At 39.9% G+C, this 15043-nt stretch overlaps 1 protein-coding gene across 2 annotated transcripts; it reads right to left on the bottom strand.

Annotated features, from left to right (window-relative positions):
• Positions 1 to 6862: 6862 nt before the first annotated feature.
• On the bottom strand, positions 6863 to 14760 carry PRELID3B (PRELI domain containing 3B). Of its 2 annotated transcripts, none has more exons than XM_006271746.4 (6): positions 14677 to 14760; positions 13820 to 13988; positions 11950 to 12039; positions 11214 to 11284; positions 10277 to 10379; positions 6863 to 9017 (listed from the first exon to the last, which is right to left on the bottom strand). In XM_006271746.4, the coding sequence occupies exons 1-6, from the start codon at positions 14706 to 14708 to the stop codon at positions 8898 to 8900; spliced, it is 585 nt and encodes a 194-aa protein (XP_006271808.1). In that variant the 5' UTR covers positions 14709 to 14760; the 3' UTR covers positions 6863 to 8897. The 2 variants fall into 2 exon arrangements, with proteins under 2 accessions (XP_006271808.1, XP_019340029.1); XM_019484484.2 differs by lacking the exon at positions 14677 to 14760 and adding an exon at positions 14527 to 14633.
• Positions 14761 to 15043: the final 283 nt, after the last annotated feature.

Raw genomic sequence — 15043 nt, 5'->3', positions numbered from 1 at the left:
CTTAAGATCCTTCCCCCAGAGCAGCAAGGACCAGAACTCCCAGAGAGCAAAGAACTTGACGCTCATCCAGCTTATTCCAGCAGCTGTCTGGATGTTCCCAGGCTGGAGTCTCACTTCCACCAGTCCAGGCTTTCTCCTCGTTGCTCTCCGTCAGGCTGACACAAGGAAAATGTGATGACCAAATCAAGCAGTACAGGAACCATGGAAAGCAAACAGATACCCCTAACTGTTTTTCACTCCCCATTTACCTTTCTGGTCCTCCTCTTTTTCATCCTGTCTTACTTGTTGTCCATTGTCTTTGCTCTTTCTGTACTTCATTGTCAAGTGCTACCTGCCAGACATTGTGCACAATCAGCTCGAGTGTAAATCAGTAAAGCAGACATGCAAACTGAGTGCAATTTTTTGAATACTTAGCCATATTTGTTATCTGTTGATCCTGGGAAAAAAGATGAAAATCCAGCATGAATTTGCAAATGCAGTGCTCTGAGAGGTGGTAGGCTGAGATGGAATGAGCCTTAATTTGTGAACATAAGCAGTGATCTGCAGACTCCAGGATGACTGACTTTGCTGCAGTCATAAGCAAGGCATCACTACAGATTTGCAAAAAACTCTCTTTTCATCCAGTCTTGAGTATATATGTAATTTACTGTAGAAGCCCTGAACCATCCCCCTACAAGGAGCTTTGAGACAGAAATGAGAATGGGTGCCTCAAACAGGGGAGCTTAGAAAGGTATAGGGAGACCAGAGAAGGAAACTGGAGATTCAGATGAGGAAAGGCTGAAGAAGTGTAGCTAAAGACATCCAGAAGGTGAGATTGGGAAGGTCTGAGGGGGCTCAAGAGGGAGGGCTGGAATGGTCCAGAGAAACTGAAGAGGTGACAGAAGAGCCTTCCTCTGACATGCAGTTGGAGATTTCTGGAATGGGAGAAGAGATGGGATTAGAAACATCCAGAGAGGTTGAGGATAACTCAGAGGAAACTTGGGATGTTAACTTGTTAAAATTGGTGAGGTTCAATGAGTCTGAAGAGGTGAGATCTGAGACATCCAGAGAGGTTAAAGAGGCAGCATAGGGAAGGTCCAAAGAAGCTGAAGAAGTATGACCAGAGGGACTGAAGGAGGGTGAAGAAGAGAGATTGGAGACATCTAGGGAGGATGAAGAGGGAAAGCTGGAGAGATCTAAAGAAATTAAAGAGCTGTGATATGAGAGGTCCAGAGAGCCTGAGGTGAGACTGGATAGGTCCCATGAGGCTGAAGAGGTGAAACTGTAGTGTTCCAAAGCATCGTAAGAGTCAGGACTAGAGAGCTCTAAGGAGATTGAAGAGGTACTGGAAACATCCAGAGATGCTGAAGAGATGACACTTGAGAAGTCCAGGGAAGATGTGGTGAGATAGGAGAGGTCCTCAGAGGATGAAGAGCTGAAACTGGAAAGATCTGACTTATCTGTAAAAGAGAGTTTGGAGACTTCCAAAGAGGTTGAAGACTTGAGACTGGAGGAGTCCAGGGGTGCTGAAACAGTGGGACCGGGTAGGTCCAGCTATGCCGAAGGATGATACTGAAAAGCTACGTAACTCCACAAAACAGTTGAAGTCCTACAAAACCATAGAGAGTTTTAGCTCAAAATCTTCAAACTATGGAAACATAAAACAGTGGTAAAGTGAAACTCAGTTAAAATGACTGAAGGAAACAAACAGATTCACCATGGGATTTTAATTATTCTAGTTGTATGAACTCATTGCATTGACATTGCCCAGACTGCCAGCCCGGTTAAAACACAGAGCATCTGTCCATCAGTGGGTGCATCTAAACATGTTGTTAGCATGGAGCAATAAACTCTGGTACATATTGCATTGGAGTTTACTGTTCCGGGGCCCCATGATTGATCATACACTTGGGACTGCAGCACAATGAGCTGGATCAGAGCAGCCTCGGCTGGCAAGGGGCCCGAGGGGTCAGCCTGCAAGCCCGGGGCTGCTCCAACCCAGCTCAACATGCTGTGGAGGGGTTGGTTGGGGCATGAGGATGCTTCAGTGTGGTGCCAGGCAGCAGGCAGCGCCCTCACTGAAGCACTCTTGTGCTCCGGCAGCCCCACCCATGTCTACACGTGCAGTGCTGTGCACTAAAGAACCCTGCCATGGTACAAGTACTAACCTGCAGCAGAGTTGGTTAGTTTCCTGTGGCCTAATGGGGCTGCAGGTGTAGGTGGTGAGACTACTATAGCACTAATTAGGCTAAACATAGTCAACGTCTTGTGTAGATGCACCCAGTGTGTATCTTTCTGCCTTGGTGTGTTTGTCTCTCCTTTTATCTAGATTGTATTGTATGCAAAATAGGGGCGTGGGACCCTCCAAATAACTTCCTTGCATATGTAGCATCACCCCTTGCCCTGATTAATTAAAATAAACTAACAATCACACAACAGAATGGAAGGTAGTAAACCACCTTTTCAATGTTTGGCTTCCATGTACTATGGGAAATTCAGATGCCAAGTTAGTTTGTTTTTTATAAATGCCTACAGTGCAAATAGGTGTAGTTTTTTAATGTCTTACAGTTTAAATAAATATATTTAAATGGCAAGTACAAGTCCTACTTGCCCTGCAACTATTCTGGCATGAGGGTATCCCTTGTCTCTGATCCAGATCAGCGGCAAGGGTGTTGTTATACAGGCTGAGTGCCTCTCCTTGGGATCTTGACTAGAAATAGCAAAAAGAATAGCAAAGCCATACACCATGTAAACTAAGAGGGAAACAAAAACATTTTGATTCTAGTCCCAGTAGGTGCCTCTAATTATAGTTTAAAATAGGTCAAGGAGAAAAGACTTCCTAAGCTGCAGGCTCGGTCTCCTGTCCTCTTGAGACTGCACTGCAAACCATTCAGCAGTTTATCCCTATTTATCCTCGTTGTCAGTACGGGCAGAGGACAACAATGTGTTTTGTAAAAAGAATCGTTACAAAAATATTTTTACTAAGCATTTTCAGTTATAGCTCTATTTGAACACAGAATAGCAGCCAGGAGGGCAAAGCATACACTCATGATAGAAGGCTGAAATCTCTCAGGTGGACACACACACAGCCTTTATCTGTGTCTTGATACAACTGATGTCCGAATGCATTTATAATTGATTTAACAATCATTATGGGCCAAACTCTAATAGATCACCTTTCAGTCAAGACAGGTGTCAGCTAAATGCCAATTAAAGGAAAAGGGAGTGTTGTATTACTATACAGAAAATAAAATCTGCAGCAATTTAACTGGTCCCATATGAAAACTGTTTAATTCAACAAAACAAAATCTACATATGCACCAACAATGACACCTGAATCAGACCAGATTATCAAACTTTACATCTATGTATTTTAATGATTTCAGAGGTCATACAACATGTTTGTCATGTTATCAAGTGTACAAAGTTTATAGATCAATACAGTAAAATGATTGAGTATCTCTTGGCACTTTCAGTAGTGTTCATGATGGGAAATATGCCTATTCTCTGCTTTCCTTGTTACTTCTGATAAACAGGAATCCTGGTTTTCTCTGAATTAAAAAAAAACAACCAATTTTTGGATTAAAAAAGTAATCCCAAATCCACATTTTTCCATGATCTAAATGAAACACCACTAACATATAGATTATCTTTTTTAACTGAAAATTGGGTATTTTTTTTTAAACCAGAGAAAACCAGGATCCCTGCTGATAAAACAATCAAAATGACGAACTGCCTCTGAGAAATTATTTCCCACCTCAAAAGTAGGATCTTTATTTTTTATCTGAAAAGCTTTGTATGTGCATATTACACTACAAAGCAAGTAAGTAATGTTGAGTTTAACAACACAACAAAACACTGATTAGATACATGACTTTCAACATATTACAGTGACCTTTCACAATGTCTCTTCAGCATTTCTTTGAAGTGATAAAACTATTTCATTTTTCCTGTGAATTAATAGAGCAGAGAAGCGTGGTCATTATTGCATAGCATATGGTATATAGCTTGAATAGTGCACCATACCTCTTTCTAGTTGTGGATTTATCACCTTTCTTTCCTTGCATATGTCATATTGGACTCTGCTGTTAAAGCTCTGCTGTGTTTCCTGTTGATGACCCTAATCTGTTCATCAGCTACCGGAAATCACACAATGCTGATTACATATAGGTCAGCTCCAGGTAATTCCTCTACTGTCTCAGCACAGCACTCAGCATGGAATCCCAGCAGAAAACTCTCCCTCAAATTAGCTACAGCTCTAATGCAACACTGCAATTCTATCTTGTTTTCTATTACAGAATCAGATTAATTGGTCATTAGCTGGTAAAGTGGATGAAGACACTCATTTTGGACATATGAATTCAACTTCTGGTTTAGATTGTGAATAAAAAATGTCATTGGTAGAGTCACCCTAGCTCTAAATTGTCCACTTTACACATTCAGGCATAATCCAGTACTTTTCGCTCTTTTCTTTGTAGGAAGACTGCTGGTCAGGACTCAGGTGTGTTCACAGTCTAGCTGCACTATCTATAAATAATCACTTCTAATTATGTATTTAATAGTCTTTTGATGTTTAATTAATATAAAATTAAACTATTAGCAGCACTAACAGGTGCTTTGTTCTGACACAATGGCTCAATAGCAGAACATTTTTGTCCATAGCACTTAAACCATAATATGTACAACTGGGTAAAATTTTCAAAATCATCTACATGATATTAAAACCTATTTTCCAATGAACCTGTGTTACACAGAAGCCAAGGACCTCAATTAATTCAGGCTCTTTTGATAATTTTACTTATTAACCTTATATAATGTAGGGAACTGTACTGTATATTCTATGCAACAACGTCCATATTTTCCAATTATGTAATTTCACAGGAAAAGAAGAGAAATAAGTGACTTGCCCAAGGTCATTCAATGGCTGAGTAAGACATATTAACCAAGGTCTCTGACTCCACAGTCTACACACTAAATACCCATAAATGAATACAATACAGCTGGCAAACACAGAGAGGGCCAAACACAATTATAAGGCAGATATGGGAAAAGTACAACATGGTTTGTTTAAAATGTGGTGGTATAGTAAATAACATCATTTGGTACACCCAAATATAGAAGCCACTTTCATGCTGAATTTTTTTGAGTTTTAAGAATGCTGGCCCTTTCACCACAGCCCACTCTGCTGCTGCTTTGTTGTAACCTAATGGCCTGAGACCTTGTTGCTTTTGAAGAAAGTGGTTTTCAAATTCTTAATCAGAATCAGTTTACTTTTATGTTTAAATTTTAACACATCAGGCATAAAAGAAAATGTCTATCCCGTGTATCTTTGAGAAATGATTATAAATGCAATTCAATAGAAACATGACTGTCGGGACCCAGGGCATTTGGTTGTGACAATGACTAGTAATAAGGAACTGTTAACTTGCTCTGCAAAAAATAAGCCAGTCCACAAACCTGAAATTTCATCTCAGTTCCCACAAAACCTTTGTCTAACTCAAATAATTCATCTGCATTTAAACCTTTTACTGTTTAAAGGTAAACAGTACCTTTTTACCTTTAAACTCCCCTGCAACTACATCCTTTCTTCCTTTGTTCACTTCAGTGCAAATTTTAATAATATAGGAAACAACAAAGAGGCTGTGGTTCAAACATGACAGGTAGGTAATGAAAGCTGTACAAATACACTTAAAACAGTAGGACAGGAAATAAACAAAACTTTCACTGAGGCCAGCTACTGAGATGAATTTCTTTGTGCAGGTATGTCACAAATATTACCATTCATCTCATGCTTAGTGCCATTTACATTATACTTAGCCCAGTTATGCAAAATGCTCGGTGTTAACATTGCCCCGGGTAGCAGCGGTTCAGCCACAGGGAACTGCTTGGAGGACCAACACCATAAATAAGTGTCTTTGCCTGAAGTCCAGCAAATTCGAGGAATTTTCTTGAGCTCAGGTCTCTTCCGATTTACTTCAGTGGTAGCAAGATTAGGCACATGGGCTGCAGGGAACATACCTGTGATACCAATATTTATATTCTGTTGTGGGTGGTAACCAGAAAGTTAACAGAAATTCCTTCCTGAAATAATTTTGATGAGTTTCTAGGTGTTTTTAAAGTGGCCTTATAAATTTATCAGTCTGTAGCAACATGTAGTTTTATATTCTATCCACCGAAGGGTGAGGTATTGTATTACATTGCATCACAGCTTTAGAGTTTGAAGCATTACATTTTATGGCAAAATTTAAAGAGGTGTCAAGTGCCCTGAAAAAGAAACTGTTCCCAAATGCAGGAGTAGCCTACCTTCTTCCCCTTCCCACCACAGACTCAGAGGGCTCTAAAATAACCCAGCTCTTCCATGAACTCTCTTTGCAGGCACTTGCTTACTTCTATCGTACACTTGATTTTGAACTTCCACTACAGGCTGAGCTTTCCTTGGAGCAGAGTACCTATAAATGGTGACTTTTAGAAAGTTGTAGTGAAGTTGTTGTTGGGATTGGGCTGGGCTGGGCTGTACACGTTTTAACCGCAAGTGCTGAAAACAGCAAGTGCACTGTTGGAGGAAATCATGGTTAAAGCTGGTTTCAAGCATGTTTTCTGAAGCAATGGTACCCTGAGTTAATGTTGCATTTAAATCTGTACAGCTGAACTAGTGCTGACACCCATCCCCTGCAATGGGTAATGTTTTCCTTAATTCCTCCAGCACAATGAAAATAATCTGCCTCACTCTAAAGTACGGTTAAAAAGTATCCAATGGATCATGCGATTTTAGAAACTAGCAGATTTCGCCATTGTTTTGTTTAAAATAGTCACACAAAACTGCTTCATTTCTCAGGAACACACACACACACACACACACAATTAAGAAACAAGAGACTCAAAATCTTTTAAATGGTTTCTGAATATTGATAAAAATGATAAAACTTGCACTGAAAAAAATGAGACCAAATTGCCAGTTTGAATTAGAGGGCTCTTAATACAGCAAAATTAGTTGTTTGAATTTGAAATATAAAAATTAAGCTTGGTTTATGCTTTCAACAGACAAGTTTAGGAACAGTATTGCATCTTTATCAGAAGAACTCACATAAATTATTACACAAATTTAAGTATGAACATTTTGACCTTTAGTTAAATTAATTGTAGGAACAATCTCCAGGTGTAAAAAGTCACAAAACTTAATGATTTTTTTTACAAATGTATTAGGTTTTGAACTGAATCTTTATTATTTAAGTAGAAAAATATTAAATTTACAGTGAATAAACTCTTCTAAGTGTTGCTTTATGCACATTCACTAGTCTTTATTCCTACATGCAAGTGTAGAATGTTGTCTTCTCATCTATACCAAGTAATATTCAGCGAATAGACTCTAGCTCTGTACCACTGAACAGACAATACTTTATTAGCATGTAACAGAAATACTGCCTGACAGGCAATATCAGCTCTTCTGAAAGACTAAACAAAAATGACACCTGTATGATTAGGTCTGAAACTCCAGATGGACCGTTTGGCACCAGTTGGCAAGATTGCCAACTAAATCCAACATCTGTTTCTATAGTACTACATTTCCCCTACCCCTTTTCATGTTTTTTACTACATGTCCCCACCATACAAGTCAATGAGCTTGCTTACAGAGAAATTTGCTATTTGAGTAGTTAGCAAAATCTGACCTTTAGTGATTATGTATGGGAACTTAGTGCCAAGAAACTAAACTACCTACTGATTTTGATCCCTAAATCCTTCATTTAAAATGCCCTGTTTGTATTTATTTCAATAATAAAAAAGATAAGAGAATCCAGAGCATTAAACTAAAATTTAATGCTAGATGCTATGTTTAGTTGAAATGGCATTCAAATAGTTTGACTCCATGTTTAACTGAAAAATTCTGACGCATGATTAACGTAAACTTACTTTTGCTAACCCTGTTTATTGTTACCTACAAATGAGAATACACCTTGACCAAGTTAATCTAAGAATTTAAATTTGAATTATTTTGCAATATTTCAAAATGAATTAAAACTTTTCTAGGAAGTTTAACTGTCTATAAAATTACATTTTAAAATTCTTCTAAGATTATAGTTCTCCTCTAAATAGAGAGGTTCTGTTACTGCAAGGCTGAACTAAAAAGATAAAAGTATTTTGGTCTAAATTCTTCCTCAGTTATGGCAGGCAACTCCTACTAATGTAGTATTTAAAGGCAAAATTTTGGCCTCAGAGATGAGCACTATTCAAAATATGTGAGATGACACTTCTTGTAAATATTAAGAAATTGTTTGATGGCTATAGTTTACTTTTAAAGTACCATTTCAAATCAGCTGTCCGACCAGAACTTGTAGCAAGTTTATCCAAAAAACAAGCTTTGCATTCATTTGCATTTCAGGCTTCAAGTAATAAATCTTCTATTTATAGCAAGTTATATCACACAGCTGCCCAAAACAAATACAATGGAGCTTGCTTGAACAAGGCATTTTTTCTTAATCTTGGGTTTGGTCCCCAAAGAGGTAGAGTCCAAGAATAAAATAACACTAAATTCTACTCAAGTAGGATTCACTATCACATCAATCTCTTCCAATGTCTGTAACCTTATCTACAAAGACTATTTTATATTAGGAGTCATTTTAAACTGGTAAGCATTCCTGTAAATACAGGAACTACCTTTGAATTCTTAAGGTATTATTTCATATGAAATGAATGTTCAGTCTAGTTGAACCAACATATTAGTTAAATCCCTACACGTTACCCTCATTCACAAGAACTTGCTACTTCTCTCCAAAGTTTTACCTTAAAACCTAGCCAATACATAGATATGCCCTTAAATAACAAAACATAACAATAAATATGTTTCAGTTTGAAGAGGAGCTTTTGGTTCCTTATTTCAGACACGCAGACCTAACTAGTAATTTAGAAATGTATATTTGCTGTCATTTCTCTGCAAATGCTGCTGCTGCCATAGAAGTCCTCATGCTTTGTCTTGCTGAAGCTGTGAACTCCTCAATTTCAGCATTCAATTTACTGATTACCCATTCTAGTGCCTCACGACCCTGCAATTAAAAAACAAACACATTAAATGAGAATGAGATTTTCATCAGTGTATTAACATGGCAGCATATTTTCTGGAAGACTCACAGCAAATGAGTACGTCCCTATATTTTTGTATTCCATCACAGTATCTAACATGCAGGTGAGATTAAAGCCATGTGCAATGAAACAAAATCAAACTTTAAACAAAAAGTGAAAAGTTTAGTTCACAGAACTGACAACGTCATCTGAGATCTCACAACATACATCACTTCAGCCACCAAAGTGAAAGACCAGAATGAAAAGGTAATACGTTCAGATTTTAACTTGATGAATATTCTCCTGAATTTGATGGTACTAAAAACACGATGTGCAAAGATGCTTTTTTCAAGTCTACTTCCCTGATAGCTCAGTTCAAAAATCACTTTAGACTTAAAAACTACCAATTAAAGCAGAAACACCACCTATTAAACTGCTTCCTGTTTGTCTTGTTAGTTATTTCTTAGGTGAAGGTTCTGGATGATATCTTATACAATGGAGAAAGATAGACTTAGCCTGCAAAGTAATCTGGAGATGTCAGTCCCATGGACAATTCCCACAGCAAGGTTCACATTGACAGTAATAAACCTCAATTTCCCATTCAATAAGAGAAAAACAATACGAGATTTTACCAAGCAGACACTGGGCATATCTACATGTGCGCTTTACAGTGCAGTAGAATAATTTTCTGTTCACCATCTACATGTGCGTGGCAATTAGGCTGGTGTAGACTAATTTACTGTGGTCAGATAGTCCCGTCAGACACAAGTACTATCCAAAGGTGGAATAAAATTACCATGCTTTATATATAATAAATTATAAATACACGTGTAGGCAGTGACATCTGGATTAGTTTACTCTGGCTCAATCTGCACTGGAGTTTAGTCAGTTGCATTAATTGCATGTGTAGATGTGCCCACACTAATTACACTAAGACTTGTTTATTTTGTCACCTTTGTATAAAATTAGAATAATTGAGCTTTGTTACTACTGTTATTAAGTGAAGATGCAAAAATCAGGGATGGGAGACTGAACATGGAGTTCTGTGACAGGATTTGTGTCTTAAGAAATGATTCATACTGTTACTTTCTGGAAAGCCCTGGCATCTCCAGCCCTAATGTCTATGAAATCTCTCAAAAGTAAAGTTAATATGAAGAATTACAAAAAGGTTAACTTCTATTACATAACTCAGGAAGCCAGCATGTTCAAAGGACTTTTGCATGAAAATATGTATAATACTTACTTTATTGGCATTGGAAGAGATTGTGTTTTCCATTAATCCTTCTAGGTAACTGCTGAGACTGACCCCTTTCACAGATATTATTGCTTCTTGAGTCAAAATGGTTCTGAGGCAAAAAACAAACAAACAACTTTACGTATTTTTTGCATTATATGACAATAAAATAGTTTTCTTATCAAAGTGAAGTTTTCCTCCAAACACACCATCTCCATTGATCTTACTATGCAAACCTGCATATCTGGCTCCCTAGCAACATAGTCTAAGTAGGTCTCTCTCGAGGGAGCAGTTACAGACTCCTTATTCCAGCATTTTGGAAACCCCATCACCACACACATCTCTCTTAGCTATTAAACCTCTTCCATCCCCATAGCATAAAAGGAATGAGAGTGATTTATAGGAACGTGTAGATGAAAGGCATTCAGAAAACACAGTTCTCTTCATGACACTACCAAGACACATTCCCTTGAAAGACTAGTGAAGAAAAGCCTCAGCATGGTAACTACCTGCAAAATGAAACACAGTTCTTTCAAGAGCAGCAGCCAATGCATGATCTGAAATAAGCATGCTACTTAGCCAAAGAGGCAGGAGGAGGTGTAGGGTTAATGGACTGGACAGAGCAGAAGTGAGAGAGAGACAGTGGCGGGGAGGGAACAGGGACTTCTATAGCCTTGGTTTTTGCTCTTACATGCACCATTAGAACAGCTGCTTTGAAATGGACTGTGCTGCATGTCTTGCCATATGACAATCTCTCATTGCCTCTGAACATCCCCAGTGTTATTCGGGAAAAGTAAATTTGTTATACTTTTCTAGGAAAAAAAAGTCACAGCCCATGGCCAACCTCTTCCCAGCTCCCTACAACCAAAACAGACACGATGTTGATAAAGCCAACAACTGAAAAGCAATCAACTAGGTAGACAGATAGGAAGACAAAGGCACTTACTTATCAGGCGCATGAGGATGTGGTTTATAAATAAGCCGCTCATCTACTGAAACCAGATTTGTAAATGAAATCTATGGAAAAAAAAGTTAAATGATCTCTTAGACTTACAAAAACCATCTCATAAGATTAGAACCACTCAAGACTAACACTTTGTACTTGATACCGTGCCTCCAGGGGTATCAAGATACTGATTATTCTAAAGCTACAGACCAAAACCTAAAGTTTAAAATTTGTTGAACCATTTTTTCTTGGGTCCTTCATTTTGGGAGTTGACCAGCATAGATGTCAAGCTCACAAGATAATTTTTACAATGACAATGTACAGACCAGGTATTGTACTGAGGCAACTATTATACAATGCAAAGCAGTGTAGAATAGTGTGTACAAAACAATGTGTTTACAAGTCAGATGCTCTGTACTTTGCTAAGCAGTAAGGCAGGTGTTTCTTAACTGCTTATTCTCTGAAAATATATAATTCCCTCTATAATGGTAGAGGGGCAAGGATTTTTCACAATATTTTTATTTTACTGGACCAGCTGCTGTTAGGAGAGCTGTTGGGCAAGTTTGACAGTATCAAGTATCTTCTAATAATGGTACGCAGAAATAAAAAGGAATTATAATTTTACTATTGTTAGGTTTTGTTTTTTTCCTTGAAAATTTTCTTTTTCAAATTGTTTATTCAATTCAAAACACATTATTCTGCTACTGACTATCAATTACTGATGAAAAATACTTACATTACTGGACTGAAGTTCCATTGTTTTTTTCACAGGGTCAACAACAGAATGTTCCTGAACGTATGTCTTTGTTCTACATGCACCAATGAGCTAGAAGACAGAAAAAAACACGGATTGTGAATTCCCTGGTACTGCACTAACCATCTGGAAACCACTTAACTAAAGATTTTTTCTCTTTGCATTTGAACCATACTGCAGTCAAAGTAATGGTTACTGTATGAATGGAAAGTAAGATAAAGGTTAGATCCCAGTTCTAATGGTTAAGGACAAAGTTGATATTCACTTTTCTATTTAAAAAATAGCTATGGTCCTTTAAATATTCGAGTTAAACATCAACAATTTGAAATTTAAAGCATTTTAAAAAACCAAACCAAACACGAGTCACTTCATATATTATTCCAGTCCCTGAGTACCCCTAGCAATCTTTGTGATTTTACAGATGTATTTTCTTTGCTTAGATATTTTTTGCCCCAGAACAATAAGCAAAAACTTATTTAAAGTATGTAAAAATCTAAATTATGATATATGCTATTAACATTGCTAGCTCAACTAGTTTTAAATCATAAGCAATCTCAAAAGGATTAGAAAAGTAGGCAGACAAGGTTCTTCGGGTGAATCTAGCGTAAGCTTTTGGGTTTAAAAACTCTTCCTCAGCCTGACAAAGGGTTTTTAAATGCGAAAGCTTGCTCTAGCTATTTAAGTTGGTCTAATAAAAGATGCCAGATTCACCCAAAGAACCTTGCCTGCCTATGTCCTTAGACCAACACAGCTGCAACCTACATCCCTGTAGTTTAGAAAGTAATAATCTTTAAGCCAGATAAGAAGTAAATGATATGGGCCATTGTTTCGTAAATCCAAATATGCTCTTCCCCCCAAAACATAAGCTAATAAAAGGAAATACTATTACTGCCCACTACCCTATTCCTATCCTTTGCTGTCTTGTCCATTTAGAGTGAAGGCTTCTCAAGGCAGGAATTGCCTATTACAATGTAGACATGTAGGGCATTTATACACATACAGTTTTGTGCTGTGATGCACTGGATCTCTGTCGCATTGGAGCAGACTTGATTAATTGAGTCTGCTTGGCACGCGAGCTGACACACTGTGCTGCGTCGTGCGCAGTTGTATAAGTGGCGAAATGTGTGTCAGCATGCAGAAAATGGCAGCGGCGCACTTTCGAACTAAAACACCTTTGATGTGTTGTAGTTTGAGAGTGCGCCACCGCCATTTTCTCAACGCTGACACGCATTTTGCCATGTATACAAATGCCCGTAGTTCCTTGGCGCAAGATTCTCAGTCTAGATTGGGACTTTATAACAAACAAGGAAACGTGTTTTCCCTGTTTTACCCAACTTATACAGCAACTATTATGAGTAGCTAACCCCCCCCCCAATAATTTATACCTTTTGCAAGACCAAATTTTATTCTCCGGTAAAACCACTGTACAAAAATGTCCCTGTTCTGAGGATTCAATGGAAATTTCTAATATGACAGTATCTTAAATGGAGCAATTTCTCTATGTAAAAATGAAGTGTTATTAATCAGTTTTCTTTAGTTATTTTTCAATCTAGATAGCAAAATATAGAAGTTGCTGTTGCAAGATAATACACACAGGCCATAGTGGGCCCTCCTCCAACTTGGGTACAACGAGCAAGGACCAGACACGAGCACATTCCCAGGATGCAAGCAATTCCATAATGGGCAGGGCGTGCCAAGGCCCAGAAGTGCTCTGAGCTGCCCCTGGAAAAGCTGGATAGCAAACGCACCATTTAGCTGCCTCTTACAACACGGGGAGACTTGCATGCGGTTAAAGACAACAAAGCAGAAGAGTTTGCATCGATTCTTTCCATTTTTGCAACCGTCTACATACCGATTTCACAATGGAGGGGATTCCCCATTCGGTGCTGAGCAGTCGAAGGCTGTGCAGTTTCCCATGTGGATCTATGTGTCTGTCTAGCACATCAACACCCACGACACTCGGGTTCATGGGGTTGGGATATTTCTGCATGGCAGCTGTTGTAACTGTTTCCCACGGGTGCCTGGCAAAACGAAAGAATTAAAAAACGTCAACGGTGCGCATTAGTTTATCATAACTCCCGCTACACCATAAATTAGACACAGGTTAACATTGGCATCAACAACCGAATGGCAAAACGCTACGGGTTTAATTAATAACCTTAAACGAGCTCAACGCAACTCCACCAGTGTCACAACCGCATAAAGAGAGACACCGCATAAATAACCTACACGACAAAGACTTAACTTCCCCTGGCCCCCAACGCGACGTTTAACCCAGGATCTCGCACTGGAGCCTGTACCCAACAACTAGCTCCCGCCTCCTTGTTTCATAGCCCGCAGGACACTAGTCGGCTGCCATTTCCCCAGGCTGCCGCTCCTCCCCATCTCTCAGCGAGCGCCGTGTCCTCCGCTACGACTTCCCCGCCAGCCCCCGGGCCGAGGAGCAGAAGTGACATTTCTCCCTAATGCAAACCCGCCCTTTCTTGCCACAGCAGGAAGGACCCGGGGCCTCCCCCCGCGCCCAGGCCCACCGGACACCGCTTGTGCCACGACCCTCACTTCCATTGTTGTTGTTGTTTTGTTTTTTTTTGAATGAATAAAATCGCCATTTTCGAATGAAGGAAAAAAACCCATTTCTGATGCAGGGCCTTGCTCCCGCCCCTCCCAAGGTTACGCGGGCCCCCGCCAAGGTTGCGCGGCCGGCCGTACTCGAACACGTGCTCCGAAGTCCAGATCTTCATGGCGCGGCCGGCGCTGGGACCCGCGCGTCCCCTCCTCTGCCGCGCCGCCGCCGCCGGGGGCACCTCTGACAGGGCGCCGGCTGTCGCGCCTGCGCACAAGGAACGGCTCGGCCCCCTCGCGCTGGCGTCGCGTGACGTCAGAAGGGCGCTGCCTCCCCGTTGGCTCCTGGCAGTCCCCGCCCCCCGCGGCGCTCACAGCGCATGCGTCAGGTGCGGGCGGCCGTTGAGGGGAGGGGAGCCCCGCCCCCCACCCCGCCCGGTACCTCAGGTGCGCGGCGCGGGCCGCAAGTAAACGGGAACGCGGTTTCCCCCTTGCTCCTGGCCCGCTTTGAGAG

The sequence above is a fragment of the Alligator mississippiensis genome, chromosome 9, assembly GCF_030867095.1.
Source record: "Alligator mississippiensis isolate rAllMis1 chromosome 9, rAllMis1, whole genome shotgun sequence".
In the NCBI taxonomy this organism is placed as follows: Eukaryota; Metazoa; Chordata; order Crocodylia; family Alligatoridae; genus Alligator; species Alligator mississippiensis.
The sequence above is the reverse complement of the archived record's forward strand: the minus strand, read 5'-3'. Positions and strand labels throughout refer to the sequence as shown.

Excerpts from the sequence above, each read along its gene's own strand:
- PRELID3B (XM_019484484.2), bottom strand. The coding sequence starts at position 14,576 with ATGGCGATTTTATTCATTCAAAAAAAAACAAAACAACAACAACAATGG. Across the intron at positions 13,989-14,526 it reads AAACAACAACAACAATGGAA|GCACCCGTGGGAAACAGTTA; the intron begins GTGAGGGTCGTG and ends TCGTTTTGCCAG. Across the intron at positions 9,018-10,276 it reads TCTCTTCCAATGCCAATAAA|GGTCGTGAGGCACTAGAATG; the intron begins GTAAGTATTATA and ends TTTTAATTGCAG.